This window comes from Aphanomyces astaci (genome assembly GCF_000520075.1).
Source record: "Aphanomyces astaci strain APO3 unplaced genomic scaffold supercont1.33, whole genome shotgun sequence".
Taxonomy (NCBI): Eukaryota; Oomycota; class Saprolegniomycetes; order Saprolegniales; family Verrucalvaceae; genus Aphanomyces; species Aphanomyces astaci.
This window is the reverse complement of record NW_009798296.1, coordinates 569394-581926: the sequence shown is the minus strand read 5'-3', so window position 1 is coordinate 581926 and position 12533 is coordinate 569394. Positions and strand designations below refer to the sequence as shown.

At 44.6% G+C, this 12533-nt stretch overlaps 5 protein-coding genes across 5 annotated transcripts; 1 reads left to right on the top strand and 4 right to left on the bottom strand.

The window, feature by feature from the left end:
• Positions 1-849: 849 nt before the first annotated feature.
• On the bottom strand, positions 850-1389 carry H257_11379 (hypothetical protein; the record flags this gene model as incomplete). Its single annotated transcript, XM_009838279.1, has 1 exon — positions 850-1389. One exon carries the CDS (start codon positions 1387-1389, stop codon positions 850-852), a length of 540 nt encoding a protein of 179 aa, XP_009836581.1.
• Positions 1390-3846: 2457 nt separating this feature from the next.
• On the bottom strand, positions 3847-4755 carry H257_11378 (hypothetical protein; the record flags this gene model as incomplete). Its single annotated transcript, XM_009838278.1, has 2 exons — positions 3847-3905; positions 4632-4755. 2 exons carry the CDS (start codon positions 4753-4755, stop codon positions 3847-3849), a joined length of 183 nt encoding a protein of 60 aa, XP_009836580.1.
• Positions 4756-5142: 387 nt separating this feature from the next.
• On the bottom strand, positions 5143-5646 carry H257_11377 (hypothetical protein; the record flags this gene model as incomplete). The annotated part of the gene is made up of 2 exons (XM_009838277.1): positions 5143-5294; positions 5421-5646. 2 exons carry the CDS (start codon positions 5644-5646, stop codon positions 5143-5145), a joined length of 378 nt encoding a protein of 125 aa, XP_009836579.1.
• Positions 5647-8615: 2969 nt separating this feature from the next.
• Positions 8616-8825, top strand: H257_11376 (hypothetical protein; the record flags this gene model as incomplete). Its single annotated transcript, XM_009838276.1, has 1 exon — positions 8616-8825. One exon carries the CDS (start codon positions 8616-8618, stop codon positions 8823-8825), a length of 210 nt encoding a protein of 69 aa, XP_009836578.1.
• A 982-nt stretch (positions 8826-9807) lies between these two features.
• On the bottom strand, positions 9808-11331 carry H257_11375 (hypothetical protein; the record flags this gene model as incomplete). Its single annotated transcript, XM_009838275.1, has 3 exons — positions 9808-10029; positions 10074-10346; positions 10450-11331. The coding sequence occupies 3 exons, from the start codon at positions 11329-11331 to the stop codon at positions 9808-9810; spliced, it is 1377 nt and encodes a 458-aa protein (XP_009836577.1).
• Between the last annotated feature and the right edge of the window lie 1202 nt (positions 11332-12533).

The following is a 12533-nucleotide window of genomic DNA, read 5'->3' as shown; positions in this document are numbered from 1 at the left end:
GCTACAACTAAGAAGGAGGTACAGAAGCTCCTAACCTTTCGATGTGCGCTACTTAGTTCTCGCTACATGTCTGCACGAGTGCCATTGGTTCGCTCACTTGGACAGCTTTCCATCTTATCACACTTAGCCATTGGTTACTTTGTGCAAAAGGTCAGAGTGTGTCAATCAACGTTTGCGTATTTAGTGCATTTGATCTGTGAGAATGATGTGTTTCTACCAACTAGCAATCACACACAACGACCAGTGGGAATGCAGCTAGCATGCGCCTTGCACCGTCTTGGTCACAATGGTACCGTTGCTTCAGTTGGTATGGTGTCGAGGGTCAAAGGTATTGGGAGTGGAACTGTGCACGTTTACATACAGCGTGTTATTCATGCATTTGTATCTTTGTCTCAATCGGAAATTATGTGGCCGAATTCATCTGAACGAGGCCAAATAGCCATGTACAATGAAGAACATTATGAGTTTCGTAACTGTATTTTGTCAACTGATGGCACACATGTTGTTTTATATCGCAAGCCAGCACTGCATGGCGAGGTATATTACAATCCTTCCGCGGTGTAAGCCGCTTTTCCGGGGTCGGAAACACACGGGGGACATCCGGGCGTTTGTTGGCTTTGCCATGCATGCATATATGGCGACATACATGGGGGTGTCGGTGTCGGCCTTGTGCAGTAGTCCGGCATTGACCATGTGTTTGATAAACTTAAACGCAAGCACGGGCATTGCTTCGGTTGAGAAATCCACATTCACGCCCACCGCTGCCTGCAGGTTGGAAACGAAAACCGCTCGCCATTTTGGGACGTACTGCAAAATCCTCTTGTAGCTAGGGTGATTTGATTTGACATCTTAGACATCAATTAAGTACCGTTGATTCTTCGCAATTTCAAGAAGGGACTGTGCGTCTTGCTTGTACCGACCGGCCATCTCCAGCGACTTGTGCCGCGATGCCTGCTGCATGTCAACGCCTGAGCCTCCACCCCATGTCGCAAGAAGCCAACCCTTCTTGCGGAGCCAATGCGTGGCAATGGGCCCGTGTTGTCCAGTTACCTTGGTGCAAACGTTCCGGCACTTGGTTTGGAACATTACTGGTGAATAGCACTTGGTGGTATCTTTGTCGTGAGGGAAGAGATAGTCTGTTCCAGGATGTCGTGACAAATGGATCCATGCCAGGACTGCGCGCACTGGCCACAGCTCAGGGCATTGGTCGTCGCGATACAGGGAGAGAACAATCCACTTCTTCTTGTCTTTCTTGCCACTAATTTGAACAGCCAGCATCGTAACAGTCCCAAATTCGTCCACCGACGTCAGAGGGTGCAAAAATTGACTGCACATGACGTCGATGCCTTCATCGACCCGAAAAGAGAGCCGGATGTGGAAGATCACCATGGTCCACAATTCCACCCCCCATCAGCTGGTTGGCTACCAGCAGGTACCTTCAGATGTCCACCAGCTCCAAGGGCTTGCACATCGATTCTGAGCTCGGGGTGTACAGCCACAGGTCATGCTTCCTGATGCGTGTCATGCATTTGATGAAGTCTTCAGAGAAACTTGCATTTCCCGTGCGTGAGAGTCGCCCTCGTCCAGCGTGGTGTGGGCATCCAGTGACCAGGATCTTGTCGCTGAACAAGCGATAACAGGCATCGCATTGTTCTTCGTATTGCCCATGCATTTTGCCTTGTGTGCCGCAGACACCGCTGAGCGAAGTTGGATCATGTTCTGGGGGTCCTTCCATTGGCCGTCGCACAACACTGGCTGCCCATCGACGTCCAACAGTGGGAGACCATCGTCATAGTGCAGGATCATCCTGATGGCACCTGTTTTGTACTTCAAGTATGCACACAAGTTCTTCACCAACATGGAGCATGCTGGGGATAGTCATGGCGCAAAATGAGCAGGGACGTGTAATCCCAAATAAGGCCGAAAAAGTACCACATCCCCGGTAATGCTTCTTGTACTCACGCTGCGAGTGCGGTTCAAGGACACGGATGCCAATGACTTGCTGTTGGTTGGGCGAGAGTAGTACATTGTGCTTGGCAAGTCATGATCATACCCAACGCTGCCAAGAATTCTTGTGCTCTTGAAAGCACCCTGTGTCCACCAGGAGGCTTGACACGTTTGGGTCGGGTCGCGCGTCCAAGCGCAAATGCATCGAGCGTCAACGGCAACGGCTCTCCATTGTATACCGCTTACGCTTTGGGCGCAGTCTCCTCGTGTTCATCATATCCTTCTATTAATACTACGTAGTAGTAACGTTATTTATACTACGTATTCGTTGAATAGACCACTCAATTCCAGTGTCAGTACTACGTTGTACTATTAGTAGTACTAATACTAAGGAGCGCTACTGCATACTACAGCCAGTAGTACAGTACTACGTTGATACTAACTGTAAGTTACTATAAATAGCACGACTATTAATAGTACAGTGTACTATTAATAGTTAGTACATAGTACATATTAATAGTAGTAGTACTGGGATACCTATTATTAGTACTACTAGGTATAGATATTGATATTAATACTATTACGTAGTACTGGTACTTCAGTATTAATAGTACAGTATGAATACCGACTCCATGGAAATACAGTACTACTAGTAGTACTAGTAAGTACTGCTACTAATAGTAGTACTGTATTACACTCCTGGAAATATTACTGGTACTAGATACAGTAGACTATTAATAGTACTAGTACGTACCCCACTTCAATTCGTACATCCGCATACAATACATGATACTACTGCGTTCCGTTCCTAGTACTACATACTGTACACACTACTAGTATACAGTTAAATATTGTGGTCCTAGTACTCGTACTAACTCCTTTGAACCCCCCTAGGTTAACGTTAACTGTAGATCATTGCATTCTGTTCAGCATCGTACAGTACATAGTGTCACCTACATGTACTAGTACGTACTTGTAGTATCTTCTATGTACTGCTGTACGTTGTAATGTACGTATTGGAATACTAGTATTAAGAAAGGTTCTACATACTGTATGTACTGTACTTTCTGTACAAATAAGAAAATACAGTCAAATTATACTTCTATTGTGTTTATGTTGCTTCTGCATTGTGTTTATGTTGCTTCTGCATTGTACTATGCTTACTAAACTATAGTCATAAATAGTGCATTGAATATCTTGAGAAAGCTTATTATGACGCACTTTGACGGTTACTTTTTTTACTTGATTAAACTATGCTATGTGCACAGATTGTATACCGCTTACGCTTTTGGCGCAGTCTCCTCGTGTGTTCATCGTTTACGTCTTCTAACGTTAACGGTATTACCACTATACTGTAATGCACTACTACTACGTAGTACTACCCCCGTGCCTTAATGTTAGTTAGATTTACCAATTACGTACAGCTTTTATCCGTTTAAAAGGTACTGAAATTTTTACTGTACGACCTACTTTGATCTAAACCTTTATATGTAGATAATTGTACTACAAATCAAACACAGTGAAAATCAATCATCATTCCTGACAGTTTTGTCCCATAACTTCAATGGTATTCTAATTAGTCCTCTCTAATGAGTGAATTCAAGTTCCTAATGATCTTTTCTCTATTTGGAATTATACAATAGTCCAGGAAATAACCTATTTGGCCGAGGTACACTTGTTAAAAGCTCAAAAAAGCCCAATCAATCAATCATTTCCGCACGGATTCGTAGTACTTCGTACTACTGTACCGGTAGTACTACAGTAGTGATGCTAACGTAAGCAATCATTGACTGGCCGAATTTTGATTATGTTTGTTTGGAGCTTATTTACATTTCTTAATGAAGTATTTACAAGCTGTCGTAGCTAGATAGTTTGTAGTCTGGATTTCTTTTGTATCACCTAGGCCTGTAGCTGAATGGTCGTAGCTACAACAATGACCTTTAGCTGCAAGATCGTAGCTACATTGATGTGTAGTTACAACGTCCTAGCTACCACACTAAGTAGTACTGCATGGTCTTAGGTACCACCATTTGCTGTAGCTTGATGTGTAGCTGCAAGATCGTAGCTACAATGATGTGTAGCTAGAACGTCCTAGCTACCACACAAAGTAGTACTGCATGGGCTTAGGTACCACCATTTGCTGTAGCTCCAAGGTCGTAGCTACATGGATTTGTAGCTACAAGGTCATAGCTACAACAGTGACCTGTAGCTTCATGATCGTAGTGCGTAGAGATGTATACAATGTAATGTACTGTACGTATACTATCTACTGTATGTTTAACTGTACATACCAGGTAAGGCATAGAATGTACTGTACGCATTACTATGTATGTACTAAACCTGTCCTCAGGAAAAGTACAGTCGTACTATCAAGACTAATCAGTCAAATTAGACTATTGTTGATTTCATTCCAGAATTACTGTAATTACTAAACGATGGTCATAAATAGTGCATTGAATATCTTGAGATAGCTTAATATGACGCACTTTGACAGTTACGATGAACTTGATTAAAGTATGTATTGATTATTTTGACGCATTTTGACGGTTACCTTGACTTGATTAAAGTATGTGTGCACAGACAAAAACATCGAAATCATCGCCGTGATCGCCCGAAATCTTCACCCTAACTCAGAGGAGACTGCGAACAACAACAACTTGATCGCTCAAAAACTCTACCCCTACGCAGAGGAGACTGCGAATACGGCACAGACCCCACCGACGACAACGGCTTTCCATGCAGCACAGAATCCATCGACGGCAACGGCTCTGCATGTGGCACAGATTCCACCGATGACGACGCCGACATTTTACGCAAAGTAAACTTATCTGATCCAATGATCTATTTACCAATCCCAATACACTGGGACGAAATCCATCCAATCGCATGAGAGAAAATAGTTGCTAGCGGGTTGGTATGTAGCTCCGTCTTGTTTGATCGCAGTGAGGTTTGGACACACGGCAGGGTTCAAGGCAGACAACCAAATGGTTCAGGGTTCGAGTCCCACCAAGTATGGTTCTTATTTCTTTCGAATGTACCCCAACCTGGAAATGCCGGCAACAATTGCCACATGGAATGAGGTCGCGGAGTTTGATCGCGGTGATGGGCGAGACAGGTGAAGGCGCGTCAGCCGATAGCAATGGCCGTCACCGACGTCATTGTTGGGGATGGGATGAGGTCGCGATGTTGGCAGGGTCATGGTGGTCGGAAGGCAGGTGGTGGCACGGTTATGGCGGTAGCAGTGGCCGTCATCACCGATGTCGATGTTAGGGATGGGGTGAGGTCTCGAAGTTGTGGTTCTGAAGGTGAACACGGGGTCTTGGTGACGCGGGTATAGTGACGGCTCTCTTGATTTCAGCATGAGATATTGCTGAGGGAAGCGGAAGTGGCTGTGACCGCTTGACTACAGAGAGCATGTTGCGTTGTTCGATGTGAAAGGCGAAGGCGGGGTCATGGTGGTAGCAGGGGCTGACTTCGACGTTGTTGCTGGGGATGGGGCGAGGTCACGGTCTGGGGTCGCGGTGGTAGTGGGGCTGTCTTCGATGTCGTTGTTGGCGATGGGATGAAGTCATAGTGTGGTGTGGGATCGCGGTCTTGGATGTGGCAAGTGGAGACGAGGTCATGGTGGTAGCAGAGGCTGTCTTCGGCGTCGTCGTTGGGGACTGCGATGTTGGATGTGACAGGTGGAGATGGGGTCATGATGGTAGGGGAAGTGGTACGGTGGTGGTGCTGGCCGTCTTGACGTTGTTGTAGGAGGTGGGGTGTGGTGGTGGTGGTGGTGTGGGAAGGTGCTCTGCGTTACAGTAGCAAGCTTCAGTACATGAATATAGGATAACTTTAGTGTGCTATATAAAAGCAAGTCACAAACCACACCTCCTCTTGAAACTGTTTTCGTTTCAGAGCAGACCTGAAACAGATTAAATGTTATGGAATCTTTTGATATGGCAAAACCTACATCGTATTAATATAATTAATAGAAAGATGTAAAACTGATGGCAATATTACTTTAATAATATTGGCTATTTTATACGATGTCCTAACTAACCAAGCTGTAAAAAAGCTGTTGTACACATATTATTGTTGAATGGTTATCATTCCCAAGAATTGAAACTGACTATATTGTGTTTGATTATCATGCCAAAATATGAAAAAAATAGAACTTTTTTAAAAATTAGATTGCTCATATGTTTCCCTAATGGACGGGAGCATTTTCATTATGACAACAGTAACGTTATACAGTACTATTATTAGTAGTAATTTCAAAAACATAAAAACATAGAATAGTAATTGACATCGTACAATACAAAAACAGATATTTAATGGATTCAATTGCGCTCATATATAATACTTCGAAGTAATAACCATTGCGCCAAACTGCATACTATACTTGCTCACATCACAGAATCCGAAAACAAGTGAAAATAGATACTCAAGGATTTCAATGGTACTCATAGCAAATATTCATTGTGCAAAAAGACACGCTAACGCTACAATGAAAACATGTACTAGTACTAGTACCTCCTCTGATCTCGACATTCAAAACATCTACATATCTTCGACTCCTGGCGCGAACAAATGAACAGTCGCTTTTAGAAATGAACCGTCCCTTTTACAAATGAGCAGTCGTATCCAAATCCTCCCATAATAAATAAACCTATGAAATCTTATTATTTTTCCTCGCGATGAAGTTTGGATGACATGGGATGAAAAATGGATGACGCCTGATAATTTCACGGATTTTGGTATTTTTTGTGAATACTTCGAAGTACGTCAAAGTATTCAGATCTCTGAAAGAGCTACTACGTAGTACTGTATTAAGATTATAGAGGAAATTTACTGTTTATTACGAGTCAACTTTAAAATGATGGTCATTCAAAAATAGGGAGTGGTATATCAGCCGAATCAGTTATACTTCAGTCTAACCAAAACTATAGACGCACAAGATAGATTTTTTGAGTTTAAACATGCCTTGGATGGTTCATGCTATACTATTAAGTCATGAAAAGCGTATATTATGACATCTCCGAAAAGTATATGTCACGTACAATAAACACTCAGTCAAAAAGTCGAATCTTGGCGAAAAAGTATAGACGCACTATTTAGTTTGGTTCCTTTTCGTCGATATTTGGCCAATCAGTGCTCGTTTAGAGTAATCTACGTGGTTACTTGAAGAAGAAGTACACACACACTTTGAGCCCAATTGAGAATGTTTGGGGGTGTTGGCCTGTAAAGTGTACGTCAACGGTCGTCAGGTCGAAAGTTGTGCCAATTTGAAGACTCAAATTTTGAAATCGTGGGAGGAAGTCGACCCCGAGTACTTTGCAAGTTTAGTCGAAGATATGCCAACACGAATGACTCAAGTAATCCTGCGTCGTGGTAATTGCATTGATAAATAGTTGTGCAATTGCAAATGTCTACAGTTTTTGGTCAGTCCTATTTTTGAAATTTTGCCTTTTCAACATACTGCTTAAGAATAGTGGCCAATGCGGATTTGGAATTGCAATTATCCATCACATCGAGCTTATAGCCGAGATACAGCAACCATCAAGGCATGTTTTCGTCCCGAACACGAAAAAGTCTGGGTGCGTCTATAGTTTTTGGTCAGACTGTACTTAGTAATAAAACTCGTTAGTCAAATCGACGGTGAAAATCAAGAAAATGAACATCATTGCATTTAGACAAATCAAAAGCCTACGTAACGTTACATTCTTCATGTCGCAAAATGCCCAAACGCCATAACAATTGAACCAAAACGAGATGGAAAACGCTCAAAAGAGCCAATCAAACACGAGATTCCGTGCCGTTGAATGCACCACTCAGAGCCAAATAATACGTAAAATTAGAAAAATCCCACCAATCAAAAGTCAAATCGACCTCTTTTCCTGTAACAGAGTAGTACGTGTTCACCATACAAATTATTGTTTTATATTATACCAATAGTTTTAATACCCAAGGCATACAAATTTCCACATAACGTTAGTCAAAATGTTGAACCTGTGAACTTCTTCGTCAACACACGCCACTTGATGGTGGAAACCCCGCAGTTGATTCTTCATCAGTGCATCAAGTAAAACATGCGTACGGATTATTTAAGGATATTGATAACGGCCTGTTCCAGTAGATATTTTTAGAAAACGAAAAAGTGGTTCCAAGTACAGTTTCCTTCTTTATTACCTCTTTTTCTGCAATTTTTTACGCAACTCACTATACCAAAAGTAGAAAAAGAAGTCCTTGACGTCTTTTTCTAAATCGTAAAAAAATAGGTAAATTGATTTTGATTGGCTGATGCTATTTATGAAAACTACTTGGAACTTCCCCTAAGGGGCTCGCCGGGGAAAATTTAATCCATGTCCGAAAACGAGACGTATCCGGAAAAAATATTTTCGCAATCCAAACAATGTCGATCAATACTTTTTTATTATTTTATTATAATGAGTGCCAGACATGAACGGACTATCCCAATACAAGAATAAGAGCCGGCTCTGCAAGAAACCGATTCCCAGTGTCGCGACAAAGGTGTAATGAACTTGATGAGTCACCTCCATTCTTGCCATCGTGAGTTCCCTGCACTGTAGGATGACCTCCAGAACAACCCCGATGTTCCCACCTCATTGGCAACCTGTGTGTCTGCAACGTCACGCAACCTGCATGGGTGAATCGACCTCCGCATGACCAAGTACTTGCCCATATCCACCGTGGAAGATGCCTCGTTCTGCAAGCACATCAAACTGGAGAACACCACCACCAAAACTGTCCGTGCCACCATGGTCGACTTTGGCTTTGCTGATGCTGGCAAGATCAAGAGCGATGTGGGCTCGTGCTCGACGGCTAGAGCTCAAACAGGACGGCGTATTGTGTGCTTGAGTCGTATTGCATAGACTGTATGGTACACACCCCTATGCTTACTTTCGCACCCATGCTGGATGAGAGCGATCAGACCGCCGCTCAACATTCCGTTCCTGGCGAACACGTTGCGCTTTTAGAGGCGAGAGATCAGTGACGTGAAGTGCTTGATGAGCACAACTGCTCAGTAAATCAATGCATGGCGGGGCTGTTGGGTGTCCCTCTTATTGGTTGTGCAAGCCACCGGCTCAATCTGGCGACAGTACGAAACTTGAAGCCCGACAAGTACCCAATCATCTCCATCCATCGGTCATGCTTCGTTGCCGCACCTCCAAGAACCTAGCCACATTGCACGGATTCAAACCGTCGAGGCTTTTGCTGCACAATCACACTCGATGGAGCTGGACATATGCCATGGTTAAGCGGTTCCTCGTCATCAAGGATGAGCTGGCATCTATCCCGGACATGACAGCCTAGTTTCCAGCACCGGGCGATGTCGACAAGATGGTGGAACTGTTGTTGACATTGGAGACTACTCAGGGTTACACCTTAGCCCTGCAACGGCACGACGCGGTTCTGAACGAAGCTCGTGCGATGTTAGATGCTCATATCGAGCATCCAAATCGGGATTTCGGGGTTTCGAGCAGTTTCCATCTATGCCACATGACGCTCAACAATGTTCGACGTAGGTAGAACACAGCGAACGCTTCGTAGTCCAATACTACAGATTGGCTCTCTTGGCTCGCAAAACATCCATGGCTTGCTTTGATGGGGAGTTCGATGGGGCGGTGGCCAGAGCTAACCAATATTTTATTTTTTACTTATTTATGAGGTTCTCATCGGCGAGTTATTTACTTTTGTGGAAGTCATGCACGTTGTATCTATTCACCATCGTGTCTGCAAAGAATAATTTATTCCCATGTTCCCCTCAGACGAATAACTTACTCGAATAATTCAAACACAATGGACAAACTGTATTATTAATCGATTAAGAAAAACATACCAGTAACTAGTTCCTTACTCCAAGGTGCGCATCATCGCTTGAACGTCTTCGGTGGTCCAAAAATGGATGTTCGCGCGCAAGAACATTTGTTCTTCAAAGTTCTTCGGTGTTATACTGCAGCGGCGATCTTCAACCGCCAACTTCGTAGCCGAGAAAAAGCGCTCGCTCATGTTGGATGTGGGGTGCATGAAGCGGCAATCCTTGTAAACGCTTAGGGCTCTCATGACCTTCTTCTTCTTCAGCGCACGCTCCGCCAAAGACAACGCCGGCACAGCAACACCTTCTTCGCTGCCTTGGCTTGCTTGAGAATCCCGTAACGCCTTGATGGCTTCAGCTTCAACGCTTCGCTTTCCAGCAGAACCTTGACAACGCCGTCTTCAAACGCTGGATTCTTCACAATGGCCGCGCTTCGGCCCAATCGTGCGGCGGCATCCGGATAATCTTCGATTACGGTATCGAAGATTTGTCGAGCGTCGAGGAAGGAGCAATCTTCGGATTGCAGCGCCAATGTAATCGCGTTGAGGTCTTCAAGCTTTGTGAGTAATGCGGTGACCTCGCGATCTTCAACAACATTGAGTCGTAAAACATCAATGTTGTTGTCATTAATATCAATCAAAAATGATTTGATTTCATTATACCGTTTCAACATACAGTACGTCGAACTCCAAACGAGTAGTGTTGTTCGTCTTGGCCACCAAGGGAGTTAGACAGTGGAGGCGGGCCGCCGGGAGCGTGAACCGTAGATTCGTCATCAAGTGATTGACATTGTCGATAACATCGGCGTGGTCTGCCAGCACGTCCGACATGAACAGGTTAAAGCGGTGGCTGGCATATCCAATCAACGGCACCCCAGCCCGACGAGCAAACGCCCCATTTGTAGAACAATTGTCCCCGATAAGTGCGATAACATTGTCCCACGTCTTGCCATACAATTCCAGGACAAATACCGTAAATTCGTAGTGGGCATCCGCACTTAACGACTCCTCGTCGTTGATTGGTGCAAATGCCAGTAACGTCCGCGTGTAGCCAATCGGATCGCTCGATGGAAATGTTGCAAAAATGGCAAGGTAGTGCGTTGACCCGTGGGACCACCCGTCATGGACAATAGCAAACTGGTCGGGGAGTTGACTGGCGATCGTGCGCTCTACGTGAGCGCAGAGAGCGTGCATGTACTTCATAAACGAAGTGCGCGAGATGGGGTCAAGCTTAGTGTATCGACGGGCCAAGGTGTTTGAAACGAACGAGAAGGGCAACATGGACATTGTGATCCAGTGCAACCAACCGTACACGGTGCTCACTAAGCGTGGGACCATGATATCAAACAGGGCAGTCGGAGCAGGAGGGTTCATCGCGTCAAATGTGTTGTACTCTGGGTGCTCCGAAGTAATGTGGGAGACGAGGTTCGAGTATCCACTTCCATTCTGAGCACGACGTACGCCACAACGGCAGGTCCAGTCAGTACTTCCAGGGGCATTGCGCGTGAAGAAGAGCTCGGCCAGTTGGCGCCCACGAAGGATGTTGGGGTTGGGTTTGTTCATCAAAACAGATAATGAATGTCAGCACTCAACCTTGAGTTCCGATGGCGTGTGGGCATCCAAACGTTTGAATGGCCACACGCCATTGGAACTGAAGGTAGGAGTGCCAACCAACGAATTATTCCTTTGTAATTCAATACTTATTCATTTCTGTAAGCTTTGAGTATAACCTATTTTCATGTTCCAGAAATCAAGGTTATTTACTTTCTTGGCACATAGTAGAATAATTGTTTTTTAAATAAATAAGTATATTCGCAAAAAAGTTATTTTTTGGTCAGCTCTGGCGGTGGCTACCACTCTGGTAAAGCCACTTCTCGCAGTCCAACAAGCTACATATATCCTTCCTTGTCCAATACCTTGACGACATCGTCTTCAAACTCCGGATTCAACACAATGCCGGCATTTCGGCCATGGACTTTATCTTCCCCGAAGGGGCTGGTCGGGGAAGATAGGGTGATGGCCAGAATGATTGCGTAGAAACACCATTCCATGTTTCTTGGAGGGAATAACTCCGGATTACAGTAGGCTCCTAAACCAGATAATAATGAAGCAATTAAATACGCATATGTTTCGGCGATACATATACAATACTACAGTTTTACTGACCAATTCACCAGACACGTCAATCCAAGTTTACATCAGTGAAATTTGTGAGCAATGGCCAAATTTCCAAAAGACGTCCACAATATTCTGACAGTGCCACAATGACAAATTCATTGGATGAAACGCAAGCCACGTCAATCATAAGAATGGTAGACGTCAGCTAAAACCGTAGATTATGATTGGCCCCCGCCAAGTCGTCCAAGGCGCGAAAACTCGAATCATAAAATGCAATCCTCCTTCACTTTCAATTGTTCACCATGGTTCTCAATGTCGCCGCGATGCTCACACGCTTGGAAGACCAAGCAACCTCCGACCGCGTCTCGACGACTACCCCGAGGTGGCTGAACACTAAGACAACATCCCCGATTCGTCATGTCCGGTCCTGGACAGAGTCAGCAGCGACTCCGGCGAAGGAGGCGTACGAGTCATGACGAACTTTACCCGGCGCGAGTTTGACGTTCTGTGGGCCGTGGCGGAGCTTCCACTCAAGACGCCGCGGGTCGATATCGAAGACAACACCAATGGACGCCCTCTTAATGACATTGACAGTGCTCAAGCACTACAACACTTGGGGGAAGCACACTTTGGACTTAGGGTTCAAA